At 39.6% G+C, this 20,575-nt stretch overlaps 1 protein-coding gene across 2 annotated transcripts in view; it reads left to right on the top strand.

Annotated features, from left to right (window-relative positions):
* Positions 1–5,403: 5,403 nt before the first annotated feature.
* RBM27 (RNA binding motif protein 27) overlaps positions 5,404–20,575 on the top strand; it is a 74,833-nt gene continuing 59,661 nt past the window's right edge. For both annotated transcript variants that reach the window (XM_080675003.1, XM_080675002.1), the window contains exons 1-2: positions 5,404–5,658; positions 20,104–20,222. In XM_080675003.1, the coding sequence (XP_080531129.1) occupies positions 5,600–5,658; positions 20,104–20,222 (178 nt within the window). In that variant the 5' untranslated portion in view covers positions 5,404–5,599. The remainder of the gene's footprint in view (positions 5,659–20,103; positions 20,223–20,575) is intronic.

Below are 20,575 nucleotides of genomic sequence, written 5' to 3'. Positions count from 1 at the left end.
ACCTCTCTAACCTCTTCTACCATTACTTTCCTCCTGGCTCACTCTGCGCCAGCCCCTTTGCTTCCCCCTCTTTCCTGAAACATGCCAATAGAGTTCCTGCCTCAGGATCTTTGCATTTCCCTGGAAAGCTTTCTCCCAGATTTCCACTAACACCTTTCCTGTCTCCAGACACCTGCTCAGAGTCCTTTTAGCTTCCCCACCATGGTCTATCTTCTCACTTTGCCTTATTTTTCTTTATGGAAGTATTCCACCTGATATATTATAGTTATTTACTTGTCATCATTCTCCTCCTGTTAAAATCAATCTCCAAGAGGATGCCTATTTTCTGCACTGCTGTATCCCCAGGGCCTATAACAGTGCTTTGCCTGTGATAGGTCTTCAATCAATACTTCCTGAAAGGAAGAAAGGCTGAATACACGCGCTGAAAGAGGCTAACCCATGCGAAGTTGCTTGGCAGAGGGCCTGGCACACCAGGAGTATGAGTTCTTACTATATGATGTGTCCAAATGCCAAGGGGCTATTCAATCCAAAGAAGAGAGGGCAGTTTTTCCCCCTAATATCAGAGGGATAACCAGAGAGAACTGAAGTCTGGTCAGTCCACTACTGTTGCTGTTTCCTGCTGCAAATAAAAACAAATGTCTACTGCAATAGAGCTTTGCACATTTCTCCTGGATGCTTTTCTAATCTGCAAGGATGTCAGATCTGGGTCCCCACACAGGTCCGGCAGGAACCCATGAAGCCCTCGGTGAATGGGGCAAGGACTGTTTTCTGGTATGTTCACACCCAGAGATGGCACTTTGAACCGTTTCTTCCTGTTGACACTACTCTCAACTGTGTGAAGCAACTTTTTTAAAAAATTGACATACTTGTAGTCATATGCAGTTGTAAGAAATAATGCAGAGAGAACTCTTGCACACTTTTCTCAACTTCCCTAATTGTTAACTTTTGCAAAACTATAGTATAATATCATAGTCAGAATACTGACCTGGATACAAGTTTTACTTGTATTCATTTGTGCTTGTTTGTGTGTGCATATATGTCTCTCTATATAATATATATATTAAATTTATATAATGTTATCACCGCTGTTGTTCCTGTATCCACCACCACAGCCAAGATACAGAACAGTTCCAACAGCACAAGGATCCCTCATGTTGCCCTTTAATAACCACACCCACTTTCCCGCCACACTCCCTATCTCCCTCCTCTGCTCCTAAAATATCATTTTCAAAATGTTACATAAATGGATATATATACGTATACAATAAGTAACCTTTTGAAATTGGCTTTTCTCCTCACTCAGCCTAATTCATCTAAATTGTTGCATGTATCAATAGTTCCTTCCTTTTTATTGCTGAGTAGCATGCTATGCTACATATGTATCAAGTTTGTTTAACCACTCACCTGTTTAAGGTCATCTGGGCTGATTCCAATTTTTGGCTATTATAAATAAAGCTGCTATAAACATCCAAGTACAGATTTTTGTGTGTGAACATAAGTTTTCATTTCTCTGGGATAAATGCCCAGGAGAGTAATTGTTGGGTCATATGGTAGTTGCAGGTTTAGTGTTTAGAGAAAATACCAAAAACAAATTGTTTTTCAGAGCGACTATACACTATTTTACATGACACCAACAAAGTATGCATGATCCTGTTTCTTTACATCTTTATCAGCATTCAGTGTTGTCAGTTTTTAAAATATTAGCTATTTTTATAGTTACATAGTGTGAAGCAATTAAGAAGAAAACATATAATATAGTTCTTTTAGGAAAACAAATGTACATTTCCATAACAAAGAGAGACTTTCTGATTGACTCATTTGTAGGCCAACTCACCTTGTCTTTGTATAACAACGATTCAAGTGACTTTTATTGAGGTAACTTTTCTCTGAGCCAGCTGGACTGCTCCAGGTGACCCAGACTTAAGGAGAGACTGATATTTGATAGTTGTATTGTTTAATTAAATGATCATCTATAAGTGTACAGGGAAGAGAGGGCCTGTTTATAAGTATGAGCTTCCTAGTTTGTAATTCTACTGAAGCTTAGTTTAATTGCATGTAAGGGAAGCACACTGTGATTGTAAATTTCACAGAGAAAATTGCAAAATGACTCACAATCTCTTTTTATTGTACATCGGGGACAGCTCTGGCCACATGGTAGAAAATAATGACAAACAAAACAAAACAATTTGTGGGCATGACCTACTCTAATCCTGGAAGGCCTATCTCACCCTGTCAACACTTGTGTGAAATCTCATTGTTGATGTTTTTTCTGATTGAGGCCCAGTTATTCTCAAGCCAAGAAAGGGAACTTGCCTGAATAAAGCTGGTTTAGATGTCTGCTCTTGTGGTCACTCTCTCTTTTCAATGCCCCATATTAAGAATCTCTCTTTTCCTAAATAAGTGGGATTTCTTTCTCTCTCCTCCTGTGAAGATAAAACTGAGAAAAAAATCATTAAATATCCATTTTATACATTTAATTAAGGAAAGAGTACTTGTTTAAAGTAAATACTCTCTATATTCAAGAACAGTGCCTAATAGATGGTAAGGGGCTCAATACATATTTGTTGAATGACTTTTGAATGAACCACACATTTCATATTTCATTGTTTGATAGATAGTTAATTGAAGGTTATAGGTATGGGCTTTGGAGTCAAACACACATGGTCAAAGCTGGGCCTTTCCACTCATCAGCTTCATGATCTTTCTGGGATGCACTTTTCTTGTCTGTAAATATTGTTTACTGCCCAGAGGTACCGTGAGGATGAGAGGCAATAGTACACTAAAATATTAGCATAGGGCATGTACTCAACAATTTTGGCTATGATTATTATTTCTGGTGCCTATTAAATCACCATAATCTGAGCTGGATATAACTGTTCAAACTTTTGTCTCTGCCCCAGCCAGGAGCACAGAATCAGGTACATGGTAACCATCACTCAATATCAGTGTAAGGAATTAATATATATATATATATATATGTGTGTGTGTACACACACACACACACACACACACATATATGCATTGCATTTGTATGGCTGAAATCAGTGCCTCATTCATTCATGGGTTGCAAATGAGTCAGTTCTGTGCATAGGATGAATGCAACTGAATAAAGTATATGGGAAATTCTGGCCATGGCTACTGACCAAATTTGAACAGCTATTTAGCAAATGAAATGAGCCGGGCATGGGAGTGGGATTGACTATATCGTGTCCCCCTTCCACTTCTGGAAAAGCAACTCTTCTATAAATGCTACTTTTTAAAGATGTAGTTGTGATTCAATATCTACATTCAAAACAGTAGCCCTAATATGTATATAATGTAGTCAGTCTAGAAAAATAATATAATAACATCACAATTTGAAAAATAAGGGCAAGAAAAAAAGATTATTCAGGTCCCCAAACACAAATATTACTGTGGTCATATCTGTTCTATTCACTGTTCTTGGTTAAATGATGCCCTGGGTGATAGAAGCCAGTGTCTCAGCAACCTTGCCTCTAAAATAAGGCCCTACAAAATTTGCTCTATAAATACATTCGAAAAGTACTTTGAAATTCTTGCAGAGGAGTGATTTATTGTGATAAAGGCAATTCCTGTTCCATTTCTATCATACTATCAAGTTCCTGTCTAGCCTTAGGCCTAATCAAATCACTTGTACATTTCTCTCTTTTAAATTTGTGTCACTTTGGCATAACGCTTTATCTCCTTATGGGGAAATAAGTACGGGGGGGGGGGGGCGGAATGTAGGTAAGCATAAAGGAAGAAGGGGCGGAGGAGAGAGGGAAGAAGAGGCAAGAGTTGGATGTGAGAGAGCTCTGGGCTTGTCAGAAGATCTGGATGCTACTCTGCTCTACCTGCAGACATGTGTGATTCTGGTGAACCACTCAGCCTCCTTGTGCTTTTCCCTCATTTGCAAAGTTGGAGAGAGATGTCAGTGAAGGTGGTTTATTAGATGATTTCTAAGTGCATTTTGTTTTTCATTACTTTATGTAAGGAGGTGAACAAATTGAAGCCAGCAAGCCAAACCCTGTTGGCACCTGTTTCTGTACACCTGTGAAGTGAACATGGCTTTTACACTTTTAAATGGTTGAAGTAAAAAAAAAGAATAATATGTTGTGACACATGAAAATTATCTAAAATTGAAATTTTCATATGTTTTCATATAAGTTTTATTGGTACATAGCCATAATCCTTTGTTTACATCTTACCTATGGCCTGTTTCATGCCAAGAAGGCAGAGTTGAGTAGTTGCCAGAGACCTAAGGCCCACAAAACCAAAAATATTTACTATCTAGCCCATTACAGAAAAAAATTGCCTACACCTGCTCAATGCATATTTAGTTTACCTACTTATTTTGGGTTGACCCATCTCTTTGATATGAGGTTTGTGCTCATCAGGTATTTTTCAAAATGTCATTAATATAGTGCATAATCCAATAAACTGCCCAGCTTCTTAAGAAGAGGGACTCTGTTTTGTTCACAATTAGAATTCTAGTGTCTTACACAGTGCAGGCATATAGCAGGTGCTCCGTATTTGTTGCTGAATAAACATTTTAGCAACAGTGCCAAGCCAATTTCAAAATTCCATAAGGAATTTCTCAGCTAGTGCAAACTAAGTTGCCTACTTCGGTAATACAGATTTTAAAAAAAATTTAAAAATCTTGTTTGCTGACCAAAATTCTCCCTGAAAAAAAAAATCCCTACTGAATTTTAGGCATGCAGTGAAAAGAGAACTAAAAAAAAAATTGGAATAGTTTTTCTGCCTAAATAAAGCATATATATATATATATATATATATATATATATATATATATATATATACTGGTAAAATTGAAATGGCCTCAGTCTTTTACATCCGTGCGCCACGTTTTTAAAAGGACGGTTATTGGAATCCAAGGCATGGTTGTTAGGATATTCTTCGTAATTTAAGTAGAGCGGCAAAAAAATGCAAGCATGTATGCCGAGCAAAATGAGTGTAAGGGAAAAAGGTAAAATTTTGCATTCCTTGCAATGTGAACGTGTTGCATGCTGCGTGCAGATTTACTACAGCTGAGTCATTTCGGGACACTAGTGTGTGTTTCCAGGAAAAAGGAGAGGAAGGAACCAGGCTGAGGGGCTCGCCGGGTTCCCCCAGGCACTCCCAGCAGCAGACACCGGTATTCCGGAGCGGGCGGCGGCGTGGTCAAAAAAGGCGCCACGGCCCCTTTAAGAGGCACAGCACCTTCTCCAAGATACCATCTTGCACCAGGAGTTCACGTAAGCTCTCTATCTACCTTGCTATATCCCTCCTTAACTGGGTACGACTGGCCAGCGGGGCAAGCGAGCCTTCTCATTGGCTTTGCGTGCACGGCCCTCTCTCTTTTATTGGCTCTTGCTCCCGCCACTCGGCGCTAACTCCCGCCCTCCTGAGCCGTTGAGGTAGGTTGAGTGAGGGCTCTTGGGTTAGTTCCTGTTAGGCCCCGGCCGGGGGTGTAGGTTGAAGTCTCTTAAGATGCTCGGTGGGCTGGGGCACCGGGGACTGTGAAGAAGGCGTGAGGGGGCGACGAGGGGAGACCGCGGCAGGCCCAAACGAGAGCGGCGGCCGAGCCCGCCTTCCCTGCACCATGCTCATAGAGGATGTGGATGCCCTCAAGTCCTGGCTGGCCAAGTTACTGGAGCCGATGTGAGTGAGCCTGGCTGGGCCGGGGCGGGCAAACGTGGGCGTTGGGGGCCCGCGGGACGTGGGGGGAAGGGAGGCGGCGTGAGGGAGGGCGCCGCGGAGGGGCCGCTGTCGGGAGGTCCCGGCGTCTTCTCTGTAGTACTATCACCATTGTGGGGGGGAGGGGAGAGGTGGGAGAGCAAGGGGCACAGAGACCGTGTGGCTGTGGGGCCTGCCGGGAAGTGGGGCGAGGGCTTGTTAAGTCTAAGTCTTGGGGTGCTACAGGGGTAGCAGGAACAGCGAGGGAACTGAAAATAATGCTGTTTGAGAACTGCGAGGGATAGCAGGGCTATCGAGGGATTTTTAAATGTGAATATTGGCGTCTTGAAGGGAATAGCAGGGTATCCAGGGCTTTACAAACAATATTGTTCCGGGACTAAAAGATCTGGAAGCAGCGAGTATCGTGGAGGGCCTTTTCAAAACAGGGCAGAAAGGCAGGGGAGGGATGTTGAGGGATTTATAGAGATTATTGATAGTCTGTTTAAGAGTTTAGGAATATGAAAGTATTTGAAAAACATGGGGTAGTTGAAAGGGAAATGTAGGCATTGGAGTATTTTGGGAATTATTGGGGAACTGATAAATATGATAAAGGTTTTAAGGGATTTCAAATATTATTGATGAGTTGATAGTACTAGGAGAACTGATGATTTTTAGATATCGTTGGGGCTTGGGGGAAAATGGAGGTTTATACGTTTGGTTGGGGGTTGTAAGGGCTACCCTGCTACCTAACATTGGAGGAGGGGCTGAAAGGGGTATACCTGCAGTATCTCGCGGTTTTTAGTACTGGAGGCATGAAAGGGGTAGTAGAAAGAATAGGAGTTTTGTAAATATTGTTGAAAGATCGAGAGGGCAACTGGAGATACTGAGGTGTAGGATTATTGTTGAGGTGCTGAAAAGAATGAGGGGCTTGTTTTAAGATAAATATTTTGGGTAGTATTTGGGACCCATGAAAGGGGAGAGCAGAGGTATCAAGTTTTTGTTGGTTTTGTAACCATTTTAAAGGGGTAGGAGTGTGTATATTTGGGACACAGAGGTTTACGTAGCTGGTCTCTGAAACACATCTCCTAGGGAAGGCTGAAGGGGAGGATTGGAGAGAAATGCTATCTTTCACCCTCTTGGGAAAGAAGGCATGGACAGAGGAAAGGGAAAGGATCGTTTCGGCCCCCTCTTCATTTCTGCTGCTTATCTTCCTATGGGAGGCGAGGACTTTCTGGCTGAATGAAAGGGGGTAGAGGAAGCAATGGGCAGGCTTTGCTTCATTAAGTTAGATCATTTAAGTGGAAAAATTGAGTTTTTCAGAGGTGGAAGTGAGGGGTATAGTTTGGGAAGTGTGGGGATAGAGTAAAGTTGGGGCAGTTGAGAAAGCTACTTCCCGGTTTGTTTTTTGGCCCTCCTGAGAAATACTGATAACTAACCTCTGTTGTTCTGCTACTTTGGTTTCTTGAGGTGAGATTGGAACACCTAGGAAGAGTCATCTGTAGTCCAGTGTGTCAGCCTTGTGAAGGCAGGATGTATAAGGGAGGCAGGCTTAGGGGAATTTTGGCGTCTGAAGTGGTATTTGCTTTCTGAAGATGAGGATGTGAGTAGAGCACAGGTGTGAGTAAATGTACACCAAGGGCTTCTGAGTTTTACATTAGTGATGGTCAAGTTTTGTTATTGTTTTTTTTTTTTTTATATTTTATTGATATTTTACAGAGAGGAAGGGAGAGGGATAGAGAGCTAGAAACATCGATGAGAGAGAGAAACATCGATTAGCTGCCTCCTGCACACCTCCCACTGGGGATGTGCCCGCAACCAAGGTACATGCCCTTGACCGGAATCGAACCTGGGACCCTTCAGTCCGCAGGCGGACGCTCTATCCACTGAGCCAAACCGGTTTCGGCGATTGTTGTTTTGTTAATCCTCCTCCAAGGATATTTTTCCATTGATTTTTAGAGAGAGTGGAAGGGGGGGGGCGGGGAGAGACACAGAGGAAAACATTGATGTGAGAGAGACACATTGATTGGTTGCCTCCCACACATGCTCCGACTAGGGCTGGGGATCGAGCCTGCAACTGAGGTACCTGCCCTTAACTGGGAATCGAACTCGTACCCTTAGGTACCCAGGGCCCATGCTCCATCCACTGAGCCAAACCGGCCAGGGCAGTGAGGTCTAGTAAAAGTGAAAATGACTTATTGATGTACTTGAAGTTTTGTAGAAGAATGTGGGCCTCCTGGATGTGCATCATACTTTTTCTACAGTAAAAAGTTTTGGAGCACAGAAATGGAGATGGAGTGTGATAAAGGTGAGAAATAGTGAAATTGATTTAGTAAAATTGACCATATTTGGAAAAGGCTGAAAAAAAAGAAAAATTTTAGTGTTTAAAAATTCTTTACCTCTATGCTATTTAATGTTTAAGAAACCAAAAACTTATCTCCTGCTGTTTATGTTGCCCTTTTTTGTGTGTGTGTAACAATTTTTCATACAAGCTCTGATTTTGTTTATTGGTAGAGATCATTTTAAAAGTATTAAATGTATTAAAATTTTTTTTTACATGTTTTTATTGATTTCAGAGAGAAAGGGAAAGGGAGAGAGAGATAGAAACATCAATGATGAAAGAGAATCATTGATCGGCCGCCTTCTGCACACCCCACACTGGGGACTGAGCCCACAACCCAGGCTTGTGCCCTTGACCAGAATCGAACCCGGGACCCTTCAGTCCACAGGTCGACACTTTATCCACTGAAAAAGTTTTAAATGTATATTTTATGTCTTGGGTAGAAGATGACAAGTTTTAATATTATAGTTAGTTGTGTGTTGTTTTTTAAAGCTCGCTAAAATGTTTCACTCTGGATAGTGGGGTTTTTTGTGTGGTGGTTTTTTTTTTTTCTTAATGTCAAAATTTAGTTTGAGTAGGAAGTTAAATTTCATAAGGGTCTTTACACTAGGCTTTTTTGGCTGTTTATATTGGTAAGTTTGTAGATACTTAGTAATTTTCATGGGTAAAAATTACCTTTCAAAATGAATATTTGCGTTTAGTTTCCCCATTTGTTTTCAGTTTATGTTCAATTTAAAGCACACATCATGTTTCTATCTATTCGCTTTAATTTTTGTTACTTTTTTAGGATTAAAAAAGATCTAGAATTAGTACAACTTGGACTTAACAATATAGAGGCATTCATAGAATTAGAAAATAAAAATACTTATTTTTAATTCACATAAGTAATGGTTTTGGATGGAAGTGCTATGAAGAAATAAACGCAGATATCACATGTATTTTCATTCTTAGTATGTTATGGGAGATTATTTTTTGTTTGTTTAGACATCCTAAAATGTAATAAATGATATGCTAAAGAGGGATGTATTTGTAAATTTACTTTTTGCATATTCCAGATTTAAGAAAATTTTCATGGCTGATTGGCATGTTGCTACAACACAGCATTTCAGAGCAGTTGTTGAGTTTTCAGATAAATGTAGTTGCAGTGGGTATGTTGGAATGGTACCGTGGCACATGATTTCCCACTGTACTTTCTTGTTTAACTTAATTTCCAGTTAACTAAATTTATGAAAGTTTTTGAATCTTTAGGGGTTTTTAAGCATATTACAGCTTATCACTGGTAAAACAAAGGCATGTAACGGGGTATTTCTAAACCAATCCAGTTTACATGTGATTATTCCCTATAGACAAGTTAGTAATATCATGTGTTGTTAAGAGCTCATCTGTTACCTTCCATGCCATCTCTATTGCCTTCCAAATAGAGATGTGGGATATATCTATTATTTGTATTAGAGGAAAGACAGAAGGAGGGAGCCTGGAAGAAATGGCTTCTTAACTGGCTGGGAAAAACCCAGTACCATTTTGGTTGGCATCAGTAAAGGGGAGAAAAACCATATTAGTCAAGAAGTTTCTCTCTCTTTTACTACTGCTGCATGAACAGACTGAATTCACAGATCTTGTTTGGGGGCCTCATCTTTCTTCACTTTAAAAATATGCTAGAGGCCGAAACCGGTTTGGCTCAGTGGATAGAGCGTCGGCCTGCGGACTGAAGGTCCCGGGTTCGATTCCGGTCAAGGGCATGTACCTTGGTTGCGGGCACATCCTCAGTGGGAGGTGTGCAGGAGGCAGCTGATAGATGTTTCTCTCTCATCGATGTTTCTAGCTCTCTATCCCTCTCCCTTCCTCTCTGTAAAATATCAATAAAATATATTTAAAAAAAATATGCTAGATATCCTAGTCATAGAGGCTGTGTAGGGATTATGCACAATTAGAAGATGCTGAGTTTTCTTTCTATCAGAAATAACTTCATTTTAAGTATGGGAACCCCTTAAAAAGTAAGGTTCTAAGTGAATGTTAGGGATAATTGAGTCACTGAAGAAATTTCTGCAAGTTTAGAAAAAGTTCAGGCAAGCATTTTTCAATAATACACATTCCTACCAAAAATGTCTTTAACGGGGAATGTTTTAAGTTACTTATATATTATACATTAAATATATAAAAACATATGCAGTTCACTACTGCTTGTTTGGCTTATTGTAAAAATTAGTCTTTTTAAAAAAGGGTTTGTAATACTTTTTGGAGAGTTACACCTATCCATCCATTCATCCATCCATCCATCCATCCATCCTAGTAGAGCATCATTATGTGAATGAGGCCATTTAATTTCTAGTTTTATGTCTCCAATTCACTGTGGGACTTCGGAGAAATTGTCTGACCTTTTTCTGTTAAACAGAGTTAGTTTTATTAGCCTTTTACCTACTTCACAAACATGGTTTGAATATTAATGATGCAGACTTAGTGCTTTGTGTACCTCTGAATCATTAAATATAAATGAAATTTCATGGTTTTGAAATATGAAAATATGCTAAACTCTTTCTGCAAAAATATTTTACTTACTAATGGTAAGCATCACTGACTGCCAATTACAAAATAATAAGCAGTCTATTGCATGACAGAGCTAGAGTCTCATTGCAGGCTGAATAGGCAGGAACAGGAATTGCTAGTGAAAGCCATAGTCTTGATGTGCAGTTTCTGTGAGAACAGGCCATATGTACTTTGTGCATGTACTAGGAGATTGACTATATTGCCATCTCTGATAGAAAAGGCAGCAATAAGATTCAGAGACTGAGATTATTTTTTTGGTTCTTATTTATTGGTTCATTAATCATAAGAGTTTACATGCTGCTATCAAGTTAAACTCTGACTAGTAATCTCTGAAGTTGCTCAAATGGTAGGAAAAATGATCACCTTGCAGCTGTTAGACCTGACATCCCTGATAAATAAGCTACTAGGGTGAAATGAGTATTTTGGAGATATGTTCTTAAGGTTTAGAAGTCCTGATAATTTCCTAACATGTACTTAGTGGCTTCAAAGAATTAGTTTGCCTTTAAAGTGCCGTGGGACTTGTTTAAGGAGACCATTCACTGTTTCATAGAAAAGGACATATTTTGACCAGAAGACTTCTTGGCAAGTTTTATTATACTAAGTTACGAACATACTTGTTCTTACGTCTTTTGGTCTGACTCCTAAATATGTCTGATTTCATTCTTCCTGGCCCAATTGCTATAGGCTAGAAGCCAGAAGTTGCTTTTATATCCCTGTTTCCTACCACTGTCTTCTCTCATTCACAGTGTTGTTACTTCATTATTAATCTCTCTTTTTAACCATTTGTTATTTTGTACTGTAATTATTTGTTTTCATACCCATCTCTTGGGCACTGACTGCAGGGCAAAGTCTTGCTCAAAGTAATTCCATTACCTAGCAAGATGCTTGGCACTTAGTAAATATTCAGTAAATGTTTAAATGGATGCATGTGCTCATATGTAGATTTAGGTTGGTGGACAATTAGAAAAGTAAGATTTTTAAAAAATTGTCCTATTTTCTGGGTATACTTAGTTGGTGACCACTGCTCTAGAAGCCATAGTCCAAATATCAAAATGATGTTTGCAGCTGACAGATGTATGTATATATATTTTTCCCAAAACAATCTATGGGTATTTTATTTTACATTGTGTTCACTCATAAAAACCCTTAATTAAGGGAAAAATGAAAGCTTCTATTTGAAAAGAAGTATCAATATTTGTGTTATCTTTAATATGTGTTAACATTTTTTTAGAACTTAATAGTTATGTACACTGTTTGATAAAATAAGCTCAGATTTTACTTATTTTTCCACTACTGTCTTAAATACATTTTTATTGATTTCAGAAAGGAAGGGAGAGAGAGAGAGAGAGATAAAGCATCAGTGAGAGAGAATCACTGATCAGTTGCCTCCTGCATGCTCCGCACTGGGGATCGAGCTGCAATCCGGGCATGTGCCTTGACTGAATTGAACCAGTGACCTCTTGGTTCCTGGGTTGAAGCTCAACCACTGAGGCACACTGGCTAGGCATCCACCACTGTCTTATCAAAGGAATAATCTGAACACAGATCTCAGGGACAGACTTCTTTTTTTTTTACTTTTTTTGGTAAAATAATAAGAGCATTATAATATTACAGCAAATATAGAAAGGAGAGAAAAGAATAAAAATTTGGGGTGTATTTATTTCCAGTTTCTCTTCAGTGTATGAACTTTCTTATAGCTGTAATCAGATTCAAATACACCATTTTTAATCTTGATTTCTCCAATTGACTTTACATCAAAAGTATTTTTTATATTTGTGTATTGCTTTTTATAACCATCACTTTGGATGCCTAATCATAATAATAAAAGGCTAATATGCAAATGGTCGTCACGCAGTGACACGTAACGACCGATCAGCAGGGACCTGAGGCTGCGTGGCGCCTGGCCGGGGTGGGGGACCTCAGGCTGCGCACCCTGCCCGGCGGGGCTTGGCGGGGGACCTGAGGCTGTGCCCCCCTGCCCAGCAGGGCTTGACGGGGGACCTGAGGCTGCGCCCCCCCGCCCAGCGGGGCTTGACAGGGTTGGGCTGGTGGGTCTGGGTCTTGCCCAATGGGGGTGGGGCCAGCCGGGTCTGGGTCTCATGCGATTTTGAAGCGTGCATGCGCACAGGTGGGCAGGTACTTGACTCTGGGTCCTGCGGGGTGCCCCAGACTCTGACAGGAGGGAGATTTTCATATTCATTTTACTAATTTTCTTTCATCTCTGATGCTTCTCTTATAGAGAAAGGCAAATAGCAATATTAAAATATTTCCTCTAATTCCTTTTAATGTGCATGAATTTTGTACACCGGGCCACTAGTCTATAATAATAAAAGCATAATATGCTAATTAGACCAGACAGCCGAATGACTTTCCGGACATCCTTCTGGATGACCTTCTGAATGAAGCCAGGGCTGCGAGGGTCAAGCCCCTTGCACGAATTTTGTGCATCGGGCCTCTAGTGTTTCATAAACATTCAACAATAAGAATGGTTACCTTGCCAAAACCGGTTTGGCTCAGTGGATAGAGCGTCAGCCTGCGGACTCAAGGGTCCCGGGTTCGATTCCGGTCAAGGGCATGTACCTTGGTTGTGGGCACATCCCCAGTGGGGGGTGTGCAGGAGGCAGCTGATCGATGTTTCTCTCTCATCGATGTTTCTAACTCTCTATCCCTCTCTCTTCCTCTCTGTAAAAAATCAATAAAATATATTTAAAAAAAAAAGAATGGTTACCTTGACTTTACCTTTTCTGTTAAAAATAATGCTGTCGCCGAAACCAGTTTGGCTCAGTGGATAGAGCGTCGGCCTGCGGACTGAAAGGTCCCGGGTTCGATTCCGGTCAAGGGCATGTACCTTGGTTGCGGGCACATCCTCAGTGGGAGGTGTGCAGGAGGTAGCTGATCGATGTTTCTCTCTCATCGATGTTTCTAGCTCTCTATCCCTCTCCCTTCCTCTCTGTAAAATATCAATAAAATATATTTAAAAAAAAATAATGCTGTCTTTATACAACAAATGTATGTATTTTTAGTTTGTCTTAGGTACTGGCAGTATTTCCTATATTTGGCTTCATCCTGAGACTAATTTCCCATAAGTACAACTACTGTGCAAGTTAAAGAATGTGAACATTTTTAATGGTTGTAGATACACATTAGGATCAGGAGGTCTTTTTCCCCCTTGGCCCAATAATATGTTCATTAATAATCTCACCTCTGAAACAGAAACCACACAAAGTTAGAACTTAAAATTGAGCCCATATTCAGAAACATGTAGATTTTTTTTTTTTAAGTGAAAAAGGTTTAAGTAGCCCTGACTTTTCCCTGAAACAAATAGACTATAGTGATTTGTTAGCAGTGTTTCTTAGTTTGGGACCTAATATAAGGAAGGATCTTTACTCTTAGGTTTTGGGATTGGGGATATATGTTTGAAATCTGTAAAGCTGATGTACCAGCTCAGCAGATGTGTCATACCTGCAATGGAAATTTCATTAAGGAAGAGAAAGGCAAATTTGAGGTTTTTACAAGAAGACATTTTTAGGATGATATTTCTGTTAACTTCCCCTGATAAAAATCCTAATTGCTTTTTATTTTTTAAATGACTTAAAGATAGATTACTGAGACATGTTCTTAGAACATTATTATGCAAGATGTGAATTTTAAGATCCTTATACATATATTTTTTTACCATTGATTTTTGTTTTTTAAGAGGGTGGAAGGAAGGAAGGTGGGGAGAGAAACATCAATGTGAGAGAGACATCAATTGGTTGCCTCCCGTCGGCACTCCGACCCAATGCTGAAGACCAAACCTGCAACCTAGGTATGTGCCCATACCCTTGACCTGGAATCCAACCCGCAACTCTTCGGTCCTCAAGCCAACACTCTAACCATGGAGCCATGCTGGACAGGGCTAAAGTTCTTATATCTGTAACTTCCATTAAACTTTAGGAACTTCTTTTGTTGTGTTGTTTTTTAATTGAAAGGAACTATTGGTTGAGATTTAGGATATATTAATTTGACATGTAGATATACATTAGAAAAGTGGCCCTAGCCAGTTTGGCTCAGTGGGTAGAGTGTCAGCCTTCAGACTGAAGAGTCCCAGGTTTGTTTCTGGTCAAGGGCACATGTCCGGGTTGTGGGCTTGATCCCCAATGTGGGGCTTGCAGGAGGCAGCTGATCAATGGTTCTCTCTCATCATTGATGTTTCTGTCTCTTTCTCCTTCTCCCTTCCTCTTTTTTTTTTTTAAGTTAATAAATCTTTATTGTTCAGATTATTACAATTGTTTCTCCTTTTTCCCCTCCATAGCTCCCCTCCACCCAATTCCCACCCCACCCTTTGCCCTTACCTCCCCCCCACACTGTCCTCATCCATAGGTGTACGATTTTTGTCCAGTCTCTTCCTGCACCTCCCATACCTCTTTCCCCCTGAGAATTATCAGTCCATTCCCTTTCTATGCCCCTGATTCTATTATATTTACCAGTTTATTCTGTTCCTCAGATTTTTTTTTTTAAATATATTTTATTGATATTTCATGGAGAGGAAGAGAGAGGGATAGAGAGCTAGAAACATCGATGACAGAGAAACATCGATCAGCTGCCTCCTGCACACCTCCCACTGGAGATGTGCCCGCAACCAAGGCACATGCCCTTGACCGGAATCGAACCCGGGACCTTTCAGTCCGCAGGCCGACGCTCTATCCACTGAGCCAAACCGGTTTCGGCCTGTTCCTCAGATTTTTAATTCACTTGATTTTTAGGTTCACTTGTTGATAGATAAGTATTTGTTGATCATAATTTTTCTCTTTACTTTTTTCTTCTTCCTCTTCTTAAAGAATACCTTTCAGCATTTCATATAATACTGGTTTGGTGGTGATGAACTCCTTTAGCTTTTTCTTATCTGTGAAGCTCTTTATCTGCCCTTCACTTCTGAATAATAACTTTGCTGGCTAGAGTAGTCTTGGTTGTAGGTTCTTGCTATTCATCACTTTGAATATTTCTTGCCACTCCCGTCTGGCCTGCATAGTTTCTGTTGAGAAATCAGCTGACAATCGTATGGGTGCTCCCTTGTAGGTAATTAACTGTTTTTCTCTTGCTGATTTTAATATTCTCTCTTTGTCTTTTGCCCTTGGCATTTTAATTATGATGTGTCTTGGTGTGGTCCTCTTTGGATTCCTTTTGTTTGGGGTTCTGTGCGCTTCCTGGACTTGTAAATCTATTTCTTTCACCAGGTCGGGGAAGTTTTCTGTCATTATTTCTTCAAATAGGTTTTCAATATCTTGTTCTCTCTCTTCTTCTGGCACCCCCATAATTCTGATGTTGGTATGCTTGAAGTTGTTCCAGAGGCTTCTTACACTATCTTCAACTTTTTGGATTCTTTTTTCTTTTTTTTGCTTTTCCGGTTGAGTGTTTTTTGCTTCTTTGTATTTCAAATCTTTGACTTGATTCTTGCATTCCTCTAGTCTGCTGTTGGGTCTCTGTATAATATTTTTTATTTCAGTCAGTGTATGTTTAATTTCTAGTTGGTCCTTTTTCATATCTTCGAGGGTCTCGTTATATTTATCGGCCTTTTCTAGGATATTCTTGAAAAGCCTTATAACCGTGGTTTTGAATTCCATATCCAGTCGTTTGTTTTCCTCCATTTCTTTCGTTTGTGATCTGTTTCTTCGTCTCCCCATTTTTCACTGCTTCTCTGAGTTGGTAGGGTAGCTTTGTGTGCTAGGTTTCCTTTATGGCCCAGTGGGTCGGCCTCCCCAGTTAACCGGAGGTGGACACTCTTGGTGCACCCCTTTGTGGACTGTGTGTTCAGCCTTGTTGTAGTTAAGTCTTGATTGTTGTTGGTATCACTGGGATGAATTGACCTCCAGGCCAGTTGGCTGTGAGGATCAGCTGTGTCTACGCTGGGAGATTTTCGGTGCTGGAGACAGCCTTATAGGATTAGCCTTGCCAGATTGCAAAAGCCTCTGTGCTCAGCTTGGAAGGGGTGGAGTCTCAGGGCGGAGCAGACAGTTTTGGCTTCCCGGCAGCCCTGCCCTTGCACGCGAGTCTCTAGATCTCTGCCTTCCGTGGTTCCCGAGTTTCCGCCTTACAATCCAGATTTCCCCCGTAAGAGCGTGGGTCCCCAGGGGCTCAGCGGCCGTAACTGCAGTTCAGTGCAGTCAGAACTGGGGTTCAGTGCAGTCAGGAGCTTCCGACTCCCTTCTGCTAGGGATAGCCTGTGGTAACCTCTGCAGTCAGTCTTTGTGCACACTCGCACCTCCAGACCCCTTCTGCCACGGCTCCCCTGAGTCTCCGAGTCTCCGAGTGCCTTTCTCTCTACCTGACAGTCCAAACTCCCCTGTATGAGCCTGGGTCCACAGGGTTTCACCCGGAACTGAGGTTCAGTGCAGTCCAAACTGGGGTTCAGTGCAGTCGGGGTCTTCCTTCCCCCTCCCACCAGAGAAAGCCAGCCAGGCACTCCGCTGCCCTTTCTCTCTGCGTGCGTGTGTCTCCGTACCTCAGCTCTTTGCCGCTCCTTCTCCGTGAGCTTTCCTCTTTCCTTCTAGTTGTAGAATTACCCCTCAGCCAGCTTTCCTGTGGTTCTGGATGGTGTCCGTTCTGTCTTTTAGTTGTAGTTTTGAAATTGTTGTGTGGGGCAGCAGTTTAGGTGCTTACCTATGCCGCCATCTTGTTTTTTTTTTTCTCTCCCTTCCTCTTTGAAATCAATAAAAATACATAAAAAAGAAAAAAGGAAAAGTGTATGTGCTGTTAAAAAGATTTTACTTGTGTGGAATTGCAGCTGAGTTTAGTTCTACGGGTGTTCTGTCTACCTGATCTTCAGTGGATCACTTAATTTGTCACAAATTTAATTATCGATAAAATGAATAATTATGCTGTTAAGGCCTTTTAAAGACTCTAGAAGAATAGTTAATTTAGACAGCATTATTACCTTTTTAAATCTCTTTGTTATAATAGAAGCCCCTTTTTGTCTAGAAATGGGTATATCATAGGCATGGACCCAAAATTTTCAAATCTGTTTTATTCCAAAATATGCTTGTTCCTATATGTAAGCAGAAATGAATTTTCATAAGCTTTGGTTACACATAAATAGCTGAATGGTTTACTTTTCCTAGGTATTACTTCTTGGGTAAGAGAAATAAGAGGTGGCCCTGTATTTGTTTTGTAATCTATCAAGGATCTTAGACATATGTGGATTTTTATGACACACATTTGGATGTCTTGTTGGGCTAGTATTAGCAAGCTACCATAGTTACTACAATATTGTCAGTTTTTAAAGTGTATATGGTAAGGGGTGGTGAAAGAATAAGAACAAACATAAAAGTACAGAAAATTACAACATAAAATTCTCCAATGTGTTTACCATTCAACTGGTGTCAGTTGTTATTTCAGACTGGCAATTTTTCTTCTAGGGCACTTTATGGATATATATTAGGAGCTATTAATTTAAATGCTCCTATTCCTTTGGCTATAAACATACTTTTGTATTTGATGCAAAATTCTATCAGTTATTAACAATTAGTTCACTCACATTAAATATTTAGAATCTGTGATCACTCTCTTTTCTTGGTGTTTTGTCTTTTTCTGCTCTTTGACATTCTCATCACTATTCATCTTGAGTTTTAGCACTGTCACATCAAAATGTATTTCATCAGAAGAGGCCTAACTCTGCATTTGTTTTTCAGTGTCTGAATAGTAAATATATGTATAAGGCATCTGTGTATGTTTAACCCACCTAATTTATCCAGTGCATGTTTTGCCTGTTTTTCACTAGAACCCAAATATTCTTACCCAGCATTGTACTGTCAGGTCATGAGTCTCTCTGAAGAGTCTCATAACACTAGAGAAAATAACATTGCCTCTTTATGCCATTTATTACTTATTTTTAAAAATCCTTTTCTTTTTGTGCTTAGAATATTTTTCTTATCCAGGATCTTAACTTTCTAAGTAAAGACAGAAATGTGATTTCCCCCCTCCCATTTGAAAGTTGATTAGAATTATACTGATCAAATATCTTCATGTTCTCAGGAATGAAATTAAGTCTACCTACATATCTCTATCTTGAGGTATTTATGGAATAGCCAAAATGGGCATGGTATGTGTAACATTTTTTTGAAGGTGGAAATGTTGTATATCCATTTTTAGAATTTAGCAATTTATATTTTTTACTTAAGAAAAATTGTATCTTTCTTTTAAATTGCATATTTTTATTAATATGTAACTCATCATCTTTGACACTTAGTCTCTCCTAGTACACTTTGATCCTTGCCATAATTTATTTTTATTAGGTCTGAATTTTGTAAAATTGACAATCATTGTAATTTACTCTCTTAGAACTTGGTGCATAAAGATGCATAGATGTTTTAAAAACTTACCTTTCCCACAAAACGTTAATACTGGCAATGAAAACATTCTATTTTATTGAATTATGAACTTTAAAAACATAGACTAGAAGGAAGTAAAGGTGCTCATGCTTAGTCTTTCTTTTGTTTACTGATCTCATAAAGTTGTTGGAAATATGATTTATATTCTTGAGCTGAGTCTAACTTTCTGGTTGACAGTGGAGGCCCAAGGACTGTAGAACAAGATTAGTTGATTGGAGTAGTGTTTTACAGGGATATGATCACTTTGCTTGCATATTGATTTTCATTACTGTCGTTGTGAATTTTTTCATTTTACCTTTACAGCAACCCTATGAAGCCATACAAGATAATGTGTTACTTAAGTGCACATTCATGAGAAAAATAGAATATTAAAAAATACATATATTTGCAACATAAAACTTTTAGTTTCATGTAATGTAGATTAAATGTTAAGTCTGACAGATTGCTGTATGTCAGGAGTTGGCAGCTCAAGGATCATGTGCTGCCCTGGCATAGGAGATACTTTAGGTTGTCAAAGTCAGGTTACTACTGACTAGGGGGGGAAAAGTGCAGTAGGTAAAGGTTATCTCTGCTGCCCTCCCACCACTTTCTTAACCTTTCTGTTCTGACTCCCAGATATTTTCTCTCTTGCTTATAGCAGCTAAAGTGTTTGCCAGTAATATTTAAGGTGCCAAACTTCTATTCTCACTTCTAAAAATAAAAGATCCTTAAGGTACTCACTGAGATGATTAACACTGGAGTTGATCTCCATGTTTGGATGCTGGTGCCTGGGGTTATAGGGACTGGGGGAAATTTTCCTGTTACTTTCCCTCCTCCTTCCTCATTGGTCCCATGGAACAGATAGCTCCTGAAAGACATTGACTGTTTCTATAGGCTGGGAGTCAAGCTGAAGCTAAGGGTCAGTTGCCACCTTTTTCTTATTACCATTGAGAAAGCAAATAAATATAGATTTAGTTAAAAATTCTGGGTGTAGTTAGAACATTGAAAATAGGAGACAAACTATTTTATGAAAATAAGCAGAAAAGGAAACACTTACTTGCACTACATGTATGCTGTGTGTTATAATAGTCCCCTGTGTTTGCAGTCACTTTAAAGTTTTTAGCTTTTCAAAATAGGGGTGACTTCATTAATGATACCCATTTGAAAAAATTGTTTAAAAATTTTTATATTTTCTCTAACTAGATGTGATGCTGACCCTTCAGCCTTAGCCAACTACGTTGTTGCACTGGTCAAGAAGGACAAACCTGAGAAAGAATTGAAAGCCTTTTGTGCTGATCAACTTGACGTCTTTTTACAAAAAGGTAATTATTACGGACCTTTTGTCACCTATTTAAGATTTTCAGTTTAAAACTTATTGATAAAATCTTGAACATATAAGCTTGAAAGGAAAGAAATTATCAGGGTCTTTTTATACTTGAATATATCCATTCATGCCTAATTATTTATCATGTATTTTGGCAGAACTGTTTTTTCCTTTCTTTTCCTTCTCTGTTTCTTTTCTATATTGAGACAGTGGTAACTAATGCTTTTTTACGTGAGTGGGTCCTTTGCTGCTTGTGACAGATCCTAGTTGATGGTGGGGGGCGGGTAACATTTGAAGGATATTGAAGCTGTTTATTCTTAGTGTTTATTAAGGTAGTGAAGCTTTCTGTTT

This window comes from Plecotus auritus (assembly GCF_963455305.1).
Source record: "Plecotus auritus genome assembly, chromosome: 6".
In the NCBI taxonomy this organism is placed as follows: Eukaryota; Metazoa; Chordata; class Mammalia; order Chiroptera; family Vespertilionidae; genus Plecotus; species Plecotus auritus.
Note: the sequence above shows the minus strand (reverse complement) of the source record. Positions and strands in the feature narration are given on the sequence as shown.